Raw genomic sequence first — 21,425 nt, 5'->3', positions numbered from 1 at the left:
CATCTGAAATATAGGGATTTCTGAGACCTAAGTAACAGGTATCATTCAAGGAAAAGAGGTCAAGCAAAAAAGAAAATCAGCTACTGCTCAAAACTCATGATCTTCATACATTGTGCAAGAAAGTCAAATATTTGCTTCAACCACCATAATGTAACCATTAACTCTTGCTTCAGCCCCTGGCACTACCTGACTCCATTTAAAGGTCACATTGGTTAAGAAAAACGCAATTATCACCAGCTATTCAGAGCAAATGTATCATCAATAAAAACGTGAAAGAGAAAAGTACTTCCACAACTTTTACATCAAGTCTCTAATGAGCACTAATCTTTCCTCAATATGCAAGGAATAATCCTTCTTTCACTCAAATCTGTGCTAGCATAATGAAAAATCCTACCCGCTAGAACATCTCTGCCAACACAGAACTAGTGTGTTCCAGCAAAATCAGAGCAGCTCTTGTGCAACAGCCATCCACGACATCTATAACCACATTCCTGTAAAGCAAGGGTCCAGCCCTTGTGATCGGTGGCGAATTGAGGAAGAGCTCATGTCAGAAATCGATGGAAGAGACATAGGAAGGAAAGGAACTGTTCTTTAATCTTTAACTGGTGCTAATTATAGGCTCTTCTCTTTGAAAAACTTCAGTAAAGAGGTTTGTGAGGGCAGAGTATGAAATGAATTGTATATTGTAGTAATTAGACATATAGTGTGAGCGAGTTACAGGTAGTGATGCCTATGACAAGTACATAAACCATTTTTCCCTTGTGTCTCACTAACTGTGCAGGAGAATTTCCAGAAAATAATTCAACTTCAGGAAGGGAGAAAGTAACACGATAGTTTTTTGTCCTCCAGTTTGTCTAAAAGATATGCTGTTTTCCGTAGAAGCTACAGCCGTTCAGCAACTAACGCTACCTACCTGGACACCCAGCTTGGACCTATCAGATTGTCTATTGGAGATCTAGAATGGTTGCACAGCAATTTCGGACTGAAGTAATAGTTTTGTTACACTTAGCTAAAATATGTTCTCCCCCCACCCTCTCAAACACACACCCCAAAAAAAGCTGTCATCTGAGACCAAAACCAGATATACATCAAAATAAATGTGGCTGGAATAGGTAAGTGTCCTTGAACATTTCCCAAAATGCTTCAAAGTATGATCGTCAATTCCAGTTTCAGAAGACAGAGGGCATTTCCTCAAATTCCACCCTTCTTTTTCAATTATTTTTCCCCCCCTTTTAATAAGCAGAATTCACTGTGCTGTCAAACTCAGATTTATTTTTAACTCCTTTTCTATTCACTTTTTTTTCCCCACTTTCCTTCTCAGACTACAGATATATGCTGCCTATTACACTGCACGCCAAACACTACTCAAAGAAACATCCCTTGCAGTATTGCTTAGTTCACGAACCTCTTGGATTCAGAATTAGCAACAATAACTCCCAATTACAAAAGAACAATCATTTTGAGAGAAGTGTCATTAAACAAATGACACCTCTTAGTGTGTCTCCTCCTCTTAGGGCAAGAAATGTTATTTTACAATAAAACTACGTTTCTTTCGGATGCTTACTTCTGCACCAGGTGTTAATCAACCATTCCGACCATGAAATAGCACTAATATTTGACCCATGTGAGAAAAGATGATCTTGTTTGCAGTTAGTGGGTACTCACCACAGCAATAACAGGAATGAGCACACCCAGATTTCCTGCACTACTGGAGGCCTGAATAGAAAAAGAAATTGTCAAACCATATCGAAAAGCATTGTCAAAAATACCTGCTTATATAATATATTCAAGCAAACATTCCCAGCATCTATACAAATAAAACACACATTGCCAACTACAACTCTGCTGTCTTGCACACAGATTGTGCGTGAGGTGGCCAAAAGAGTGTTCAAAATCCACAGGAATTGGGCACACCAGGAGTCTGTCAACAATGCGTTTTCAGGCACGTCCTCACAAACCGCCTAAGGGATGTTTCTTATCCCCTTGCAGTACAGGGTCTCCTGTATTTGGAGGCAGATGATATGTCTAGAGCTAAAGGAGAAGTAGTCCAGCTGATACCACAACATCAGGAAAAAAGCTGACAGCAATATGGGTCGCCACAGGACAAGTGGTCAAGTGTTTATCACAGTCTAATTTTACAAGTCTAATCCCAAAGAAGTAAAAAAATGTCAGGTCTCTAAAAAGACACCCATTTTCAAAAGCAGTTTTGTCTATATTGAAATAGAAGAACTGAAAGGATAATTGTGTATTTTCCTTTGACTTATGAAGACTTCTAATTGCACTCTATACAACAGGTGTGATTGCTCTTGGACAAGCACAATGTTTAACAACTGAAAACATTCACTGCACACAGCACAATTGTTTCTCAACTTCTCTGAGAATGCAAACGTAGACGCAAACAGCGCGGCACAGATACCATCCTCTCTAAAGTCTTTCCTACCTCGCTATATCCCTCCACCTTAGATTGGGGCGGAAAAAAGCTCTCACCTTCCTGCTTACAGAATAGAGACCAGTTACAGAGACTGCTGGTCCCACAGGGAGGAGGCAAGGACAAAAAGTGCAAACAGGGCACAGTCTTCCTCATCCACATCCCATGGAATAAACCAAAAGCAAGCAATTAAATAACAAGAAAGAGATTATGAGAAAGAGAACAGAAAAAAGCCAAGACAGCCTTCAGTATGAAACAATAATGATAAAACCCAACTAAAAACAAAGCTTCGGTTATCTGTCCTGTAGTTCCCAAGATAAAGCAAAACAAATAGATGACCCTTAAATTTTTTCTAAACAGAAGTAAAAGAACACCACTCAAGTCACTTCAGGGGGAGGAACTACTGGAAATTCACTATTTTTTTTTTTTTTTGCTAGCAGTAAGGACAGTCCACTGCACATGACGAAACTGCCACAGTCAGAGTAGACACACAAGCTAACTGAGATAGCTAGAACCCAGCACATGATACCAACAGACAGAACTGTAGAAACCAACTTTTCTACTAGCATTTTTGCTATAAAAACAGAATATCAGCCCCCATCGTGAATACATACAGCACCAAGGATGAAGAAGATGCAATGACCAGCAGGTCCAGGGCAAGCTATTCTCCCTCTGTACTTGGCACTGGTGAGGCCACACGTTGAGTACTATATTCAGTTCTGGGCCCCTCACCACAAGAAGGATGTTGAGGCTCTGGAGTGTGTCCAGAGAAGAGCAACGAAGCTGGTGAGGGGGCTGGAGAACAAGTCTGACGAGGAGCGTCTGAGAGAGCTGGGGTTTTTTAGCCTGGAGAAGAGGAGGTTGAGGGGAGACCTTATCGCTCTCTACAACAACCTGAAAGGAGGTTGTAGAGAGGAGGGAGCTTGTCTTTTCTCCCAAGTGACAGGGACAGGGCAAGAGGGAATGGCCTCCAAGCTCTGCCAGGAGAGGTTCAGGCTGGACATCAGGAAAAATTTTTCACGGAAAGGGTGATTGGGCAGTGGAACAGGCTGCCCAGGAAGGTGGTTGTGTCACCTTCCCTGGAGGTTTTTAAGACAGGTGGATGAGATGCTGAGGGGCATGGTTTAGGGACTGTTAGGAATGGTTGGACTTGGATGATCCAGTGGGTCCTTTCCAACCTATTGATTCTATGACTTCCATCCTTGGGGCATACTCAGAGACACTCACCGAATCCCGACTGGTTGGGGTTGGAAAGGACCTCTGGAACTCATCCAATTCAGCCTCCCTACTAAAGCAGATTCCCTACACAGGTTTGCACAAGGGCAGGTTTTGAACATCTCCAGAGAAGGAGACGCCATATCCTCCTTGGGCAGCCTGTTCTAGGTGGGAAAAGTGTTTTCCTTGTAGAATCATAAATGGTTTGAGTTGGAAAGAACCTTAAAAGATCATCTAATTCCAAGCCCCTGCCATGGGCAGGGCACCTCCCACTAGCTCAGGCCACCCAAGCCCATTCCACCTGGCCTTGAACACCTACAGGGACAGGGCAGCACACCACTTCCCTGGGCAACCTGCGCCAGGGCCTCACCAACTCTCATGGTGAAGAAACTCTTCCTTGTGTCTGAGTTTTAAATCTGCCCCTCTCCAGTTTATACCCACTTCCCCCTGTTTCCTATCACTTGAGCCTTTGTAAACAGTCCCTCCTCAGCTTTCTCGTAGCCCCTTCAGATGCTGGAAGGTCACTCTAAGGTCTCCTCGGAGCCTTCTCTTCTCCAGGCTAAACAATCCCCAACTCTTTCAGCCTGTCCTCGGATGGGAGGTGCTCCCGCCAGTGTTCTATAGTCAAAACTGTGCCTTCATAATAAAGAAACACTGCCTCCTAGCTCAGACTCACGTTCAATGAATCACATACTTTTCCGCTTGCAAGCGGCAATAAGTCAGCACAGCAGTTCATCTCCCATAGTGATTTCAAAACTGAAACAGTGGAACAATATCCCTGAAAAAAGGAGGGTGGAACCTAATTCAGAAGTGTCATTTTACAGCAATGTTTACAATCTGGTTTTCACCATTTCAACTCGCTTATCTGTGGTTAAAAGAATCAATGAAACCCATGGAGACAGTCTTGTTTCACCACCAGCTTTGTGAAAAGCAGATTCCGGACATGTCCAAGTTCTCTTTTAAGAGAAGAGCTGACATCCCTGGTTAAATACAGTCAGTCTTCAAAATAAACACATTCTTAGGTTTAGGGAAGCATGTTTTTTACTGTGCGTGTTAAGGCATAGGTTTAGTCCAAAAAACATACAGAAGACTGTTTAGTATGGCACATCCATACAAGTGCACAGCTATATGAAAAATAGTGACTGTCTTACCTTGAGTGCTGGCCCTTTCTCACTTGCTCTCTCACTGGCTCTCTTTCCTTCTAGCCCAAGCTGAACAAACAGCTCCAGCAAGTTCATCAGTAGCTCATCCACCAGCTGTTCTCCTTGAATGTTAGCAGCAATGTTGGCAAGGGCATTAATGACTGCTAAAGAGCAGTGTCTGAAAGAATAGTCATGAACAAACAATTCCTCAAAGTTTGTATGTTCAGTACTTTATTCACAATGCCAATAGCAACTCTTGTAATAAGACTGCTGACATTACTTCACTCAGTTGTTTTGAGGGTGGTTGGTTTTCGTTTTTACGAATAGCAGCACAACACTTTGCTGATAATAGGAATACAATCAGTATTTAAGAAAAAAAACTTCTTGTAAACTTTCATTTACAATCGCTGCCATAACCAAAAGGAAACTACTTTCCTGTAGCAGATGTGGCTACAGCAAGAAAGCAACAAAGAGATTGGGAAAGCTCTTTGAGAAGAAGAATCAGAACTCATATCAGTTGATGACAAAGTTTAAACTGTACTGGGTCAGACAGTACATTAAAACACTGACAGAAATAGTCCTCTCAGTTACTCAAATGCTACATTGAAAGATATGCAGCATACCATAACTATCAAAGTCACTAATATCTTTAATTATACCAGGGACTACAACGCATACCAATAACATAATTGTTAATGGTTTGCATTTCATCTCTAACAAGTACTGGGACCGCATTTAAAAAAAAAAGCAAACAAACACCAACCACACGCAAAACCCAATGGAACTAGCTTTTCTAGGCTGACAGATTAATTACTCTAGTAAAAAATAATCTAAGTCATCAATGTCAGTTATCATTTACAAATTATCGCTCCTTACAGTGGGAAAAATCAATACTACCTGTAGTGAAAAACATGTTTAGGCACCTTCATATTATGAAGTGCTAATATTTTTAAACTAATATATTGCTTATATCGCTCTTTAACATCCAAGAAAAAAGAGCAGTATTGCTTATAAATTCTTTATAAAGCTTACACAGGGAAAAGTGAAAATCCCTGCTGTAGCATAAATGATATTCAATACAGTATCCATACATTTAAGGGACACAGCTAAGTGTTACCTGTATCCACGTTCCTTGTAGTCTTTCGTGGCAGAGTAAACAACTGAGCTTGCTTTTACACTGATTTGCTGAAACAGATTCCACACCTCCTGGTAAATGTATTGCTTTTAAAAAAAAAACACAATAAATCACTAAGTAGAGCTTATTGAACACAATCTCTCTGTAAAATAGACTAAATGTTAAAAAGCTCTTCAGACATGTATCTAGTCACAGCCTGAGCAATGGTTTCAGCTTGCATAAAGCACACAGTGGAAGCGATTTCATTACCGTTTTCAGTAGCTCAGAATTTACACAAGTTATTAAGTTCTTTAATTCCGCCTTCATGACTGAAAATTTTTTTTCAGGCTTCCGAGTTCTGGCAATTAATTGCTCGCTCAGAGGCACAAAATACATTCAGGAAAAGTTAACTTCAGTTAATCCCCGTAGGACTGAAGAAGGTAGTCTATACTTTCCAATGTAGGGATCTACAAGACTTTAAAAGTTAGTTACCAGAACAGAAATATACTGAAAAAGACACCGTGCACCTATTTGGGACAGAGGTCAAGTTTATAAAATTGTTCGTAACTTTTGAAAGCACTGAGGTTGTTTTGTTTGGGTTTTTTTTTTTTTTGGTTTTTTTTGTTTGGTTGGTTTTTTTAACTTTGTTTAGAAAAGATTTATCATTTTCTGTGGGAGTCAGTCTTCCTTAGAGGGGCAACATCTTACACACGATTAATCAGCTCTGTTTTTTCTGATGTCACAGAGGCATGAGGATCATACAAGCCCATAACAGTGATGAAAGAAAAACCTTAAAAAGCTTCTGCAAATGCAGTTTCTAAAATACATTTCCTTTAGCTAAAGGATCATGAACTGGCACTCTCTTGGACAGCTCTTTTCTTACGTTTCCAGTGATGACCAAGCAGCCCAGCTGATCAATGATGAGTACATCAAGATGAGAAGGTGGCTGGCAAAACTTCTGCTGCAAGATCTGTAGGATGGGTTCCATCATTTTTGGGGTGTCCCTCAGTGCCACTGCTATGTGCCCTAGAGCACGAATTGTGTGGTCAGGAATCAAATGGGCTTCCCTGTTAGAAGACAAAAAACCCCAAATCATACACGTAACTGTTCAACAGTTAAATACCTCCAAGTACGGTTACATTTCATGTAAGAACAGTTCATATACTAATATTTAAACATCACTAACAGCTTTAATATTGCCACTCTATATACCCCTCTATTCTCAACATCAACATTAAAGATATATTTGCACAAGTTGGTTTTCAAATTAAAAACAAAAAAAATCCACAAAAGCACTATCCAAGAAACCCATTCTAATCCATGAACAAACTATTCCAGAAACAGTGAAAAGAGGCAAAAGTGATCTGCAAAACAGTGAGACACAAACAGCTAGACCAGCTACAGGGCCTCCTTCTGGACCTTTCTTGGCTGGCAACTCTCAGCAGTGAAGCAAGCCAAATGCTTCAAGTGGCACACTATGTCAAGCCATAAAGACAGCTCAAGTCTGAAGGAAACAGCAGAGAAATTATCACTCAATCTAGGACTCAATTGTCTAATACCAAAGATTTGCTGATTTAATCAGACAAACTGAATCCATACCTCTCAAAGTGAAAACAAGGGCTCAGGTCTGCAAGAATTGGCATGGGCAGATCTTGACACCACGTACAAGCTCACTAATCCCAGAGATGCCTAACTAAAATAATGCTATCCAGACTTATATCTTAGAGTAACCTTCAGGTATATTGAGTGAAGGGAAAAAAAAAAAAAAAAAAAAAAAAAATCAGTCTGATGGCAACTTACTTATCGCTCTCTTGAGAGATGTACAGACGGTTAGATAAACTAGCAAGAAAGGCCTCAACAATCACCGAATCTATGGTCAAGCCAGCTTTCAAGCACCTGGAATAACAATGAACAGAAAACTTGGCAGAAAACCCAGAGGAAGAAATAAAAAGCATGAATTAAACATTTCACTTTTTACTACTGTAAATGCACACCAGGTACAATGGAAAAAAGCTTATATTGAAGTATAAGAACTGATGCCCTAGGAACACTGCATAGGTATTCTAAAAAATGAGCAGAGCTCCTGTTGCTGCTCTCTCCAACAACAATAAAGATGATGATGTGCAATAAGGTAAGCTCAGAATCCCTTGCCTCTAGTTGTCAATTGTTTGTCTCTCCTCCAGCCCTCTGTAGCTATCTGGAAGGGAAGAATCATTACCCTGCCCACATTTGAGCATGTAACAATCCTTCTGCTGTAGGAGACTTACTCAACACGACAGCAGAAGGCGAAAACCTTGCTGAGTACCAAAGTGGTGACAAGCATGAATTACATATGTAGGAAGCAAAACAAATGAGACTGAGGTATTTTAAAATTGGACAGAAACAGAACCAAAAGGTGTCTAAAGGAAAATGAAGTCACGATCAAAAAAAGGTAAAAAGTTTTCACAGCAGCACCTTCTCAACATTCACAATATTTCTCTACTAGGGAAATAGAACCCATGTTTCTAACACGGCGCAAGTCTCTTACCTGCAGATGTTGTCTATGGCAATGTCACGCAGCTGCTCATACATGGATGGTTGACTTTTCTTGCCAGGCATTACATTTAGAGTGGACTCCGAATGCTCATTGGTTACACTGATCTTGATGTCATTACCACCTACTAAGAACACAGAGTACGGAAATCAACACCATCTGAAATACCTTTTTACCCCAATATTAGAGCACACAGGCAGAGCAGTATCTGGTGAGCAAGTGGGAAACAGCCTACTTCACAACTCAGAGTTGAGCTGAAGAACTTTGGAAGTGCCCGTGCTGTCGCTAGCTATGCAAGATATTACAGTATTTAACTATTACTAAACACTTATGCCTAAATTTAGTCCCCTTCAGGTCTCATTCTACCTATCCTGCTTTAGCATTACAAAACTGCTTTTGCATTAGCAACCGACTGAAATAGAACATTTTCTTTTGGGAAATCATAACGTGATAACACAACAAAAAAAAAAAACAACAAAAAAAAATGCCAAATGCCATCAAGACATTCATGGGAGTGGAGCACAGGACCTGTACAGAATCTGAGGACTGAACTGTTCAGCCGGGAGAAGTGGACAGATCTCACGGCTGCATTCCAAAGCATAAAGCAGGTTACCAGGAAGTCAGAAGCACGCTTCATGGGAGAATGATATACAACAGCCATAACTTGAAACACAGGAAGTTCCAGCAGGATGTGTGATTCCCACCTGCCACCATCATTATAAGGTTAACTGTGTATTGGATCAGGTTGGAGAACCTCTGTCCTTGAAGTTTTTTGAAGGCCCGTGTGCACAAAGCCCTAAAAAACTGCTCCAAATGGAATGCATGAGGTTGACACACAATACAACCTTCAATGCCACAGCATCACACCATAGCAGTTGGTGAGCTCACTCAGGACAAAAGTGAGCAAGATCAGACTGCCTTTTGAGCAGAACAAGAACAGCAATGTTGCTGCCAGGATAAAATGTAGTTCTACATACACTGCTCAACCTTAGATATGCTTCTACCACAAGCTGATCCGCATTCTTCCTCTCCACCTCCAAAAAAAATAACAAATGCATCTCCACTTCCCCCTAAAGCTCCTATCGCCACCAAATACTCAAAAGCATCAAAAAGCTATACAAGCTGGAAACAGTTGATAGCACATCCTTTGGAACAGAGCCTTTTTTTCCCTTTACCTGTGTGATACTGGCTATGATACTTATAAAGTTTCACAAGCACTGGGGAAGGTATCACAAGGAAGTCTCTCAAGGACTGATTGACAGAATGCACCACAACAGGGAACCTCTCACACAAACGACCGAGTCCCTAAAAAGAGAAAAAAAAAAAAAGCAATATAAATTTAGAATATCAAAGCACAAGTTCTATTTCAACTGTAAGCTTGCAACTTCAGCTTAATACAAAGAAAACCAAACCATACGTAGTTCTGAGGGATTAAATTTTTAGTGGAAAATTCAGACATTTCAAGTCAGGTTATCCTAGAGCACACCATGCCACTCAAGCCTTGTTGCTCTCTTCCCAGGTGCGTTCACAGGAATTATATGAAATGCGCTCTCTAAAAATAAAGTCACCGGACAAGTTCCAACATTTAGAAAATCCTGAGAATTTACTGTTTACTATGCAGTGGAAAACACTGCATTTGTAAGACTACGAATTAAGCGTCCAATAAGAAGATATAAAAACTAGAACAACCAAGTCTTAGTCTTAAAACTCACTGATCTGCCAGTCCCAGTATTTTAACTGTTTATGTAATAGATTAAGCCTCTACGTATTTCAGAAATGAAATACCTGTTTTAAAAAAACCTCAAATATTATTCTTCAGAATATGAGCTAAGAAAATTTTGAAAGCGCTACCCTACTGCAGTTCTAGCTTCCACGCCAGACTTCTAAAACCCTAAACGTAGAACACATTGATGGAAAGTAACACAAATAGTAGATGAAAAGCATTACTCTAGCAGCCTGTAAAACTCCAAGCTCTCACTCGCTGGTACAGTAATGTCAAATACTGTAAAGACAGACCTGCAAACAGCACATTAACAGTGGCAAATGAGCAATGATGACTTTGCTTGAGGTTTTCGACTGTAGCTTCTCCGACAACTTGATGCACAGGTTTTCTGCACCTTAAACGAAAAGCCCAAACAGAAAAATTCATATTTATCAGATTCATGAGGCCACACACAAACCAATGCTTACTGGAATTTCTAAAACAACACTGAAAGTATCAGCTTCACTCTCCTCGTACTACAATTCCTCAAAGAGATTCAGTGCTGCTTCTGTGAAAACACTTCTGGAAACTTAGTATCTGCACCAAATAGCTGTCAAACAATGACTCCAAAGCTGATTTTAAGCGCAACCTACACAGCTGGACCTTGCACAGTATTGAAGGCCCAAAGGAGAAAATCCTGCATGGATTTAAAGGATGTGTAAGAATTATACAACAAGAAAGAAAATTGAGAAAAAGTAAGAGTTTCCCATCCCTGTCAGCAATGAAGAAAAGTCATTTGCTTTAGAAGAATGATTGAGAAACATTTAACACACTAAAAGCAATAATTAAAATAAATAAGAGAATAAGCAGCTGCATGTAATGCAGCAATTAGACCATCTCTTGCAGATAAGATGTAGGAAGTTTTGTTTCCATTCCTCTGAAGAGATGCCCGACTACCCAGCCAATTAATCTGAACACTTCTTGATGGAAGTTTTGCTCTTGTATTCTAATAAGAAGTATTACATCGAAATTGTATATTTCAACGAGCATCATCTACTCTCCTAGAAACATAAAAGGGTTGGGAAGGACCTTAAAGATCACTTAGTTCCACCCCTCCTACCACGAGCAGGGACACCTTCCACTGGATCAGGTTGCTCACAGGTTCATCTCAAAGACCTTATAAGTATCTCAAAAACTTAAAAAAAAAGTAGACACAGACATTCCAGATACCAAAGAGTATTTTCTACCTTGCTCATCCTTCACAGCCCACACCATGAGATCCACACAGGCAGCATTTGCCTGACAGCGCAGTTTTAAAGGACTCAGTTCGTTGTGCAGCCGATCCACATCGTGAAGGATTTTCTGAAGTTCTGACTGACTGCTATTGAATTGCTCTAGCACAAAATCATGGATTTCCTTCACAAAGGAATTGGGAAGGTCTAGAGAAATAAAAGGAAATAGTATGACACCACATATAAAATCCACTGCTATGCTTTAACTGAAATTTCATTGTTTATCCTCTACCTAAAAGATAAATTTCATAGCAAGTCCAGCAGCAAGCAGACAACTGAAAAGCCATCTAATAATACTTTTACTGGTGGTCAAAATATTTTTTCCTGTTTCCATACAGAAACATTTCAAAACACAAATTTTACAGCATACCTGGAGTTCCCAGGAAATGCAAACCCCTGTGTTCAAGCACTCAGTACAATGTAGACAATGCTTTGGATCCTAAACATAACGAAGGATAAATTGAAAGAAATAGCAATACTATACCTTTCATGTAGTACAACGTATCTCTCAGCATTTTGAACTGAGCAAGATAAAGAGGGTCACTGAATGTTTTATAATAGACATCTGTACTAGCACCCGTCTGAAAGAGAAAAAAGCAACCTGTTCAAAATTAAGTATTTTCCACTGTATGGATAAATAAGTCTTATTCTAGCCACACAATTGTTTTCAATGCAAATCAGCATTTAAAACCAGAAGTAATCTCACAGCTTTCCCCAACTCTTAATTTTATCAAAAGTACAAACATTCAGTGCATGAAGTATGACTCAGTCCCTCCTTCAATTTGAAGGGCACAAATGTGTTCACTCCAACAGTGTTGTTAAAAAAAAAAAGCGTTCGCACCTATAATTTTACTGATACAGCAAAAAGAAACTGAGGCTACTTGCACTCAGACCTACATTTCCAACACAGCAGTACTCAAAGGAAAGCTGGAGAGAACAAAGTCATTTTCTCACACGACTGAACACACGATTTCCCAACATAGCTCTATGTCCATGAGGGGATAACTCCACAAAAATCCCAAGGAAGTGGGAAATAAGGGCTCACAGGCCTACGGAAATGAGTATGTGACCTCTGGAAGTAAAGGTCAACAACACTATTAAACTTGCAGAAATGGCACTCCAAAGAGTAGCAGTGATTTCCAAGCCAGAAAAAGAAATCAAGAAACACATTTTATCTACGGGGAAAAAAGACAATACTACTGTAAAATGTAATTGGTCTACAGTAGACCAGTTTTGGGTAACCAATGCTGTATAACACAAAGATAACGGAGCTAAAGTAAGAAAACTGTTCATTTAAGAGAATAACTATTTCCTTTCTACGCTAGTGAAAAACATTCATTTGTCTTTCACCCACACATTTTTAGGTAGCCCAAGGCTAGGATCCTAACCACTGAAGCAACAGTTCAAACAAGAAATTATAACGTTTTGCAGATAGGAGGCATATCTTACATAGGTAAAAGACTAATTTTGGTAGTATTAAGACAAAAAATAAAGTATTCGAGTCATTAGAAAAGGAATTTAATAACATACTTCTGAAACTTCAACTACAACTGCATCCAAGGTCTTCAGCAGAGAATCCCCAACAATCTGCTTTACCTGCAGAAGAAAGAATAAAATATAAAGGATGTTTCCTGTTGATCACTCTAGATAGGAAGACAACGTAACTTTTCATGTGCACAGAAAACACAAGTCATTTAACTGCAAAGTGTAAGATAAAATTAAGGCTACAAGAATTTCTGGCTGTAGCAAGAATAAATGTATTTGAGCTTCTGTGAGCAGCTCCAAAATGACTGGTGCAGACAGGGCCAGTAATTTCTGTCACTGGACTGAATTCCCAGCAACTGAAACCTTCTAGAAAAGGGTCTCATTCTCACAGCAAAGAACAATCTTCTATTTTAGCAACTCGCAGTATGAAGTTACCTCAGACCAAGTGCTCTGCTAGACTCAAACAGGAAAAAGTTGACATAAACTTACTTGATTTTCCAAATTCTTCACATTTCAAATGAGAACTTTTTAGGAATAACAGTGAAGCATGACATTAAATGTCACAAAAGCAACATTATACAAAGCTTGAGACAAACACAGTCTCATTACTAAGAATTCCAACATGTTAAACTGCATCCATCTCTTGCACACAACCTCACTGCAGCCTTCATAAGAGCCCAATTCATACCATGTTCAAGAGCTGACGGAGCATTTCCAGTGGGATGTTAAACTCTTTATTGTTAATACCATTGAAGAGAGGAGAAACTGAAAAGCTGGAACTGATTGTGGAGAAATAATAATCAGGATCCACTGCACTCCCATCAGGAAGATATGAGCCTGACAGAAAAAAATAAAAGTTCAGGGAGAGAGAATCCTCCATATAAAATTTAAGAATAACTTTAGGAGTAACTCTTAGTCACTACTACAAAGTCATTTCCAACATAGGTACAGTCTTTAACTTGTAAGCTACCAAGAGGTGCATTTCGCTAATCTACTGGTAAACCAAGACAGAAAACTATGACGAAAAAGAATCAATTTGTTCATTAGAAGTTTACAGTCACAATGGAAGAACTCATTTCACTGACTTATATCTATGTCAGAGACACTGCTGACAAGAAGCCTTCCCATGCTACTGAAGTACATTCACCTGAAAACACCTGCAAATGCCATTTCGTTCAAAAGCACAAAGGAGCAAAGAACAAGTTAAAACTATCTAGGCAAGGTTTTCCCCTATATTACATAAAAAGAGCATGTGGCACAGCTTTTATCTTAGAAAAGGCAACAATTCACTGCTGCAATTTGAAGGCAAAGAGAAATCAAATTATTTTTCAGATTCAAGTACTCTGCTAAGCAATTAACTTGCTAACCATACTGCTTTTGGCACTGTTTCCGCATTAGAAACAACATTTCTACCCTGCTGAAGTACTCAGCTGCCTGTGCTGAAGTAATGTACTTGTGAGTAATAGGTTTTCAAGCAACACTATTTATTGACGACAACAAAAAAAAATGTTTTCAGTCCTTTTTTTCTAAGCCATTAGCCTTGGCCAGAATAAAAACAAGGTCATTACTCATTGTTTTCAGAAAGTAAGACTATCGCAAATTATATTATCTAAAATAAAACAAGGGCTGCCTGTATCTGAAATATCTGGTAGAAGTTAGTATTGAAAACAAAATCCCAATTAGAATAATCACAAGTCTGCTAAAGACACAATTAAGGTGATTCTAAGATTTTAACAAAAGTTGTCAATTATCCAACTATAGTTTTAATTAAGATGATTTTTCTTCTACTAGTAGTCTCTTACTACCTTGCAGCCTTCCTTTTCTAAATTCAAAACAGAAGACCATTAAATTGAAGGATAGGTTGGTTCCATAGGACAGAAAGAAGACAAACAGGTCTCTTCCTATTTGGCAATTTAAGAATGATATTTAAATTACCCTGCAATCTCATGAGATGACTTCGTAAAACAAACGTCCCTACAAATAGTAAGATTAAGGAAAAAGGAAAGCAATGTGAAAGAAATTAATTTAAGCCAGGGCTCCAGAAAGAAGAACAACCCAGAAACAGAGAACGGCCAAACTGTTAAAAACCTCAAGGGGCCAAAACAACTCAAATGCAGAGCTAGTCCTCCAACTTGATTCATGAAAGACAGTTAATTTTGAAGCCCTGCTTTGGCACAGAACTCACAGCTACAGCACTACCAAAACTAAACAGTTAGAGTTTGCATATTAGCTCATGAAACTTTTTCCACTTTTCTGCCTTTTATGATGCAGAAATGAATACACATTAGTGAACACTTGACTTCAGCAACTCCTTTATTATTTCTCAGTTCAGCAAATTACCAGGTCTCATACCATGACCTACATCATGTTTATTTAAAAGGTAGCAGTTGTTTTAGATTTATCCAACATGCCACAAAGGTCTCAGAATTCCAGACCCTAGTCCAACAATTCAGTTGTCTAGGGAAGCACAATATGAACACTTGTTTCTCAAAGTGACTCCGCCTAATCTCCAGAAATATTTCTAGCCTAGCTGAACTAAGCTCTTCCGCACCAGGAACAGCAAGCCCTAGGGAAATCATATCTCAGAAGCCTGAAAGAAACAACTCAGCCTGGAAACTACCAAAGTTAATGATAACGTCCTACTGTCTTTACACTCCTGAATTTTTCAGAATCCTAGCAGGTATATGCCAGAGAAGCAATATAAAAATTCTAGAGGGCAGAAAAAATGGTTAAAATTTGGGGCTTCAATTTTCCATAAATAGCAACAAAACCCCCAAATCACACACTTCCTGCACAAAATAACTTACCTTCAAAGTAGTGAAGTGCAGACCCTCCAGGAGAGCTGGGAGGGGGAATTCCACGTTCAGGACTAACCTGAAGTATCACACAAAAGCCGTAATTTAAAAAAATGTTTATAGAAAATTGAAACACCTTCCAGAGAATGGTTCATAACCTTTACAATGAAAGACAGCTTCAAGCAAAACTAACAAGAACCATGTATTGCCGCACCTAATGGCTCAATTCCAGCCAAAAATGCAACATCTAAAAAAAGCTAGTTTAGTGCTTTTCACCAAATGGAAAAGATCAGATTGATGACTGCTGTACTGAATGCAACTATGCTAACAACAATCCATAGTTTCAAAACCGGCATCTGAATCCATTCATATCCCCTAAGCCAACAAACATCCATAGCTCCTGGTGAAAACACTGAGAGCTGGAGTATCCTCAGCATTTCTGAAAGCCATCAAGTGCCAACTTCCCAATTTTTCAAAAATATACCTTACAACACTTTTCATGAGAATAACACAAGGAAGAGGATTTAGTAATTGCTTCACATGAAGACTTAACAGCACAGTTGATAGTTTAACTGTCACTGATTATTCTGTAGCTCAGAAATGACAAAATTATTTTGAAACCCAGTTGCAGAATCAAAATAAAGATCTCTGCACCTGGTCAAATGAGGAGTTAAGAGACTGCCTGTGTATCAAGGCTCAATGCTATCTTAACTCCACCAAGATCATAAAATCATCTAAGCACTAATAGAGTGAGTCATACTAACCTGTGAGATGCTAGATACGCTGCTAGCCTTCCTCTTTAGTGTTCCTTCTTGGCAAACAGTGAGTAGAGAACTGGGAAGAATTGATCTGAAATCGTTAAAGGATCGTCGGCGAATTCCTTCAAGCTCTTCTGGAACTCTCAGGGAATGTGGGGGAATTTTTGGGAAAAGCTTTGAAAGGAGAGCCTCCTCTGAATTGCTGTAGCGACCAAAGGCTCGAGAAATTCCTATCAGGCAGGGTACTGCATACTTGCATAAATATTCTAGAAAAGACAAAGACATATAAAAGCATATTAATAGTAACTTAGAACCTCCTCTTCACAGCTTTGCTACCACTCCGTAAAACTGTTTCGGCCTTATGTGCTTCAAAAAGACAGTTCTACAAGTAGAGGAAAAACCATGAAGGTATGACACTTCTCCTGCTTACGTATATATCAGTCAGGAACAAACAGAACAAATACAGCCTAAGAGAAATCAAAAGACAAAGCTGATCACTTTTCAGGAGTGATCCTAATATGCACAAAACACAAGAGGAGTTCAGAGGACAGGAGTTACAAATACAGAAACAACTTTAATAGTACCTTTATCGTGCATTTGTGGGGTCTGGCACATTCCCAACAGGAACTGCATTACTTGTAGAATTGCATCCAAAATCTAAAGTCATCAAAACAGACATATAAAAATATCTTTTGGTAATGAGATATCATTATCTTATACTAGATCACTACCACAAATGACATCTGCAAATAATAATGCAAGCACCTCTGTAAACAAGATTTTTTAATGCTGTGTGACTGAAAACGCATGTTGTCATCACCCAGCTTACAGAGCCTCTTCTGTAAAGTCTGCAGCCAGCTGGTAGGTACCAGCACAACAGAACTGCAGCAGGTCTGATCTCTGTATCAAAACTTAAATTTTAAAATTCCAGGCTCAGCAACACCCTTTGACACCTAGAAGTGACAGCAGCCTAAGAATACCTTCTAGGTAGTTCACTATAAATTAACACAAAGTAAATAGTGCAACAGTACACGGGTTAAAGCAATCCATCCCTTTGCAAGAAAGGAAGCACCCGTGGTGCTCTCTTCTCCACACATCTGGCAGTATTGCAGCACTGGAGAACTGGGTACTACATTAGCACAAACTTACAACCCTACCTGCTCTCTGAGAGAAGCATCCCTGTAAGCAACATCTGATAACAATGTCACCAAGCAGAAGCTGAAGTTTTCTGCAACTGGAAGCAAGCCTGCAAAGTAAGGGAAAGAAAAATAAGCCAGTTGAGCATTGGTACAAGAAAATAAAACAGAAAGGGACAATAATAACAGCAACAATAATAATAATAGAAGACAAAAGTCATTCACATGTCAAGTTCCAAAACAGACTGTAGAAAAATACAGCATTACACGTAAAATTTCAAAGTACGCTCTAACCACCAGAATTTCATCATGGAGTGTTAAAAGAATAATTTGTATAATTAAAAACTTTTCCAGGCTTTCAAACAGATAAAAAATATATTAATTTTATAATATCAGTTGTGGAAAAGTATTCTTACATTAACGTTAAAAGATATTAAGGGAGCAAGGAGTGAAGTGATTTCAGTAACAACTAAGCATCAAAGCTAAAAGCAGGGCATACAACTTGGGTTCTGCTCTCCTGCTCTTACTGCATAATCTTCTCCAATTTGGTAACAAAATAAATTGAGTGTAAAACTATTTGCAAAGTGCAATTTATCACAAAGCAGTGAAGCAAGAAAGCTGGGAGGTATTCAAATTCCTCTTTGCTTCTAAGAAAAATCAACAGTAAACACTGCTGAGCCAGGAACCAAGAACTCAGCAGGACCCATCACCTCCCAATTTAACACATCCTGAATAATTTTTGTTATTTCTATTTCCTGGCTAGCATTGAGAATGAGCAAAACACCCAAACATCACCTCTGCCTTTCCGAGCATTGCTTTCTTCTATCCACTGGACTTTGGGAAGACCCTTCAGAAGTCGGAGGAGGTAAGGAACCACATTATCTTTGTGCTAAAGAGGAAAATAATTTAAAATGGAGAAGAAAAGCTGAACCGTGTCATCTCAAGGTATTCTAGAGATATGGAAAGACTACATTAATCACTCACAGAACCCACTTCCAGTCATTATCCCACAGGCTTCCTGAACATTATAAAATTGATTTCAACATGGGCAAATAAAAGCAAACCAACTCAGTGCTATAAATCCCATCCTTTCACTCTAGGCAACAGTTCATTCTCTGTAAAAGTTAGAGAAACAAGTTCCAGAACAGTAACTGACTCCAAACAATTTATTAGTTTACAGCAAGGTCACAAAATAGTTCTAAGGCAGCCAGAAATCCACAGTGACAATCCTGGTGCAGCACACACGCAGGCACCTAGCACATCTGTGCAACGCTGCAGCTTCTTCCTCTGCAAATCAAAGCAGAGCACTTTCCCTTCTTGCAGGGCTGGATTAACTCATGCTAATGGCTGGCTATAGGAATGTGACAGAAATGCTACAAAACTTACGTTCTGCTGCATTAGTTAAACTCAACACATAATTCACAAAAAGGACAAGGTAAGTAATGTGCATGCAAGCTATATCATAGCACATAGATAGAAAATAGGAAGAAATTCAGGTCTGATGAAAAACCAAGCAACATTAAACATCTTAAAGTGAGGCCTGATGACCTTGGGCCTCAGACTCGGCACAGCCTTCCCTTCCTCTGCATGGAACACCACCACATCCAGAGTCGGCAGGCGGAGAACCAGCTTGTCATCCACAGGCTGATGGGCACAGAAGGGATGCTGCTATCACTGTAACCTCTGCACACTGTTTGTCTTTTTGTCCTGGCTAGAGCCAGGCATGGAAACACCCATTGCAAACCTGATATTCGGGACTGTATTGGAACATACCCATCATTTAGAAGCACATGGGGAACAACAAGCAATGACACACAGGGTTTGAACAGCCTCTTCTTTCTCTCCTTAAGCTATGATTAGCAAAAACTACATCAGCAGTTTGGCCATGGCAGTGCTATGACTACCGTCAGTAGTGTCCTCATTTTCTTCTGTTCTCTTGCCTGCATCCATCTGTTATCTCTGACCTTTTTATTTAGTTTTATGAAGAGTAAACACCAACTTTTCATTTATTGACAACTAAACTTGAACTAATTCAAAATCTTTCACATTAGAGTTAGCTGAAGTGGAAAAAATACCTGAAGGTCAGATTCAATTAGAAATATTCCTAATGCGATGACAGCATCTCTGCGACGTTCATCTAACTGGAAAATCCCATGGAAATCCACTGGACACATACACAGCAGCTTTTGTACCTGCAAAACAGTGAAGGGAAAGGATAGGGGAACAAGACCACTAAGTCAAACAATCCACGGGAACAGTATAGGTGTTAAATCTGCCTTCCAAAATCCCCTAGCAGACCTCAGGAAAGTGATTCGCAGAGCTCCCAGTTTTTCTCTTACAGGGTAGAGCCTCCCGCCACATCTATGCCCTAGAGCATGCCAAGCAACAGCCCTCGGTGGCATCGATACAACTGCAAACATTTCCACAGAGGCTGCAGTTTTCCAGACTCATTCAGAACTCCTAGGCTCAGTAGCCTTCCTGCCTTCTAGCAGACAGACAGACGCAACATCATCCTCCGTTGCCATCAACCTACATGAAAGCATCTAAAGCAAGGAGAGAACGGCACAACAGATACTGTCTAAATCACCTAGTGTGTCTAAATCACCTAGTGTGCATGTCAAGTTACTTCCCATTCAGATAACTCATTAAACACCCTGCCTTGACATTTCTAAACAAAGATGCTATTTCCCTAAAGGATTAGAAGAATTTGCTGGATGCTCAGTGGAATTTAAGATTCTGCTCCTTAAGCTGCCAGAACTCATAGTTACAAAACCTAAACGCAACACAAATCATGCTCTTGCTCAACACAAAATACAGCAGAGGAAATATGGACTTTGGAAAACTTCTCATGCATCTGTCCCACATAGCGTTAATATTTGCAATAGCAGCAGTGAATATCTTCAGCTGGATATAAGCAATTAGTATTTAACTTCTACTGTTATCCCTCAAACTTAAAGATAAAAAGAAAATAAATTCCTGGATGTCAGAGAACCAACAGCAGGTTTAGAACAGCTATTCTCAGCTGGCTGCCAGACCAATGACGGTTCTCCAGAAGGAGAGCTCCATGCTCCAGGAGGGGTGTCTGAGCCTGGCAGCCTCCCCTCGGACTGCACTGCTCCGATCCACAGAGCAGCACAGCCAACCCTAATGACCAGAAGACTAACCACACTGCAAGGCCACCACCCACACATGGCAGGTCTACTCCCCACACACAGAGGAATCCCCACAAATGGTAGGGCCACCTCAGCATAGACAGAAGCATTATGTCTAGTTCTGGAATTCCGAACATAAGAAGGATATGGAACTGTTGGAACGGGTTCAGAGGAGAGCTATGGAGATGACCTGAGGGCTGGAGCACCTCTGCTATGAGGCTGAGAGAGTTGGGGTTGTTCAGTCTGCAGGGACACCTTAGAGCAGCTTCTAGTATTGAACTGAGCTACAGGAAAGCTGGAGAAGAACTTTTTACAAAGGCCTGTGGTGATAGGATGAGGGTGAATGGCTTTAAATTGCAGTGGGAAAGATTTAGGTTAGACATTAGGAAGAAATTCTTCACAATGAGGGTGGTGATGCACTAGCCCAGGTTGCCTAAGGAAGATGTGGCAGTGTTCAGGGGTAGGTTGGATGGGGCTCGGAGCAACCTGATCCAGTGGGAAGCATCTCTGCCCACTGCAGGAAGATGGAACTGGATGGGCTTTGAGGTCCCTTCCAACCAAAATTGTTCTATGATTCTAGCCCCCCCCCCGTGTGTCAGGGCCACCCCACGCACAACCAGGCCCCTTCACTCGTCCCACACACCCTGAAGCTTCTCCAGAGGCTCAGCGCTGC

The 21,425-nt window shown here is 40.0% G+C and overlaps 1 protein-coding gene across 2 annotated transcripts in view; it reads right to left on the bottom strand.

Moving 5' to 3' along the window:
• Positions 1–21,425, bottom strand: part of PI4KA (phosphatidylinositol 4-kinase alpha) — a 60,534-nt gene that overhangs the window by 38,234 nt on the left and 875 nt on the right. The window contains exons 2-19 of one of the 2 annotated variants that reach the window (XM_054082193.1): positions 19,676–19,792; positions 18,396–18,489; positions 17,622–17,710; positions 17,049–17,121; positions 16,471–16,730; positions 15,719–15,785; positions 13,600–13,748; positions 12,957–13,022; positions 11,911–12,007; positions 11,382–11,573; positions 10,449–10,549; positions 9,608–9,737; positions 8,427–8,559; positions 7,700–7,795; positions 6,783–6,966; positions 5,903–6,006; positions 4,795–4,963; positions 1,666–1,716 (exon numbers count right to left, since the gene is read on the bottom strand). In XM_054082193.1, coding sequence (XP_053938168.1) covers positions 1,666–1,716; positions 4,795–4,963; positions 5,903–6,006; positions 6,783–6,966; positions 7,700–7,795; positions 8,427–8,559; positions 9,608–9,737; positions 10,449–10,549; positions 11,382–11,573; positions 11,911–12,007; positions 12,957–13,022; positions 13,600–13,748; positions 15,719–15,785; positions 16,471–16,730; positions 17,049–17,121; positions 17,622–17,710; positions 18,396–18,489; positions 19,676–19,792 — 2,172 coding nt within the window. The remainder of the gene's footprint in view (positions 1–1,665; positions 1,717–4,794; positions 4,964–5,902; positions 6,007–6,782; positions 6,967–7,699; positions 7,796–8,426; positions 8,560–9,607; positions 9,738–10,448; positions 10,550–11,381; positions 11,574–11,910; positions 12,008–12,956; positions 13,023–13,599; positions 13,749–15,718; positions 15,786–16,470; positions 16,731–17,048; positions 17,122–17,621; positions 17,711–18,395; positions 18,490–19,675; positions 19,793–21,425) is intronic. The other variant, XM_054082194.1, reaches the window with a different exon arrangement.

This window comes from Cuculus canorus, chromosome 17 (assembly GCF_017976375.1).
Source record: "Cuculus canorus isolate bCucCan1 chromosome 17, bCucCan1.pri, whole genome shotgun sequence".
NCBI lineage: Eukaryota > Metazoa > Chordata > Aves > Cuculiformes > Cuculidae > Cuculus > Cuculus canorus.
The sequence above is the reverse complement of the archived record's forward strand: the minus strand, read 5'-3'. Positions and strand labels throughout refer to the sequence as shown.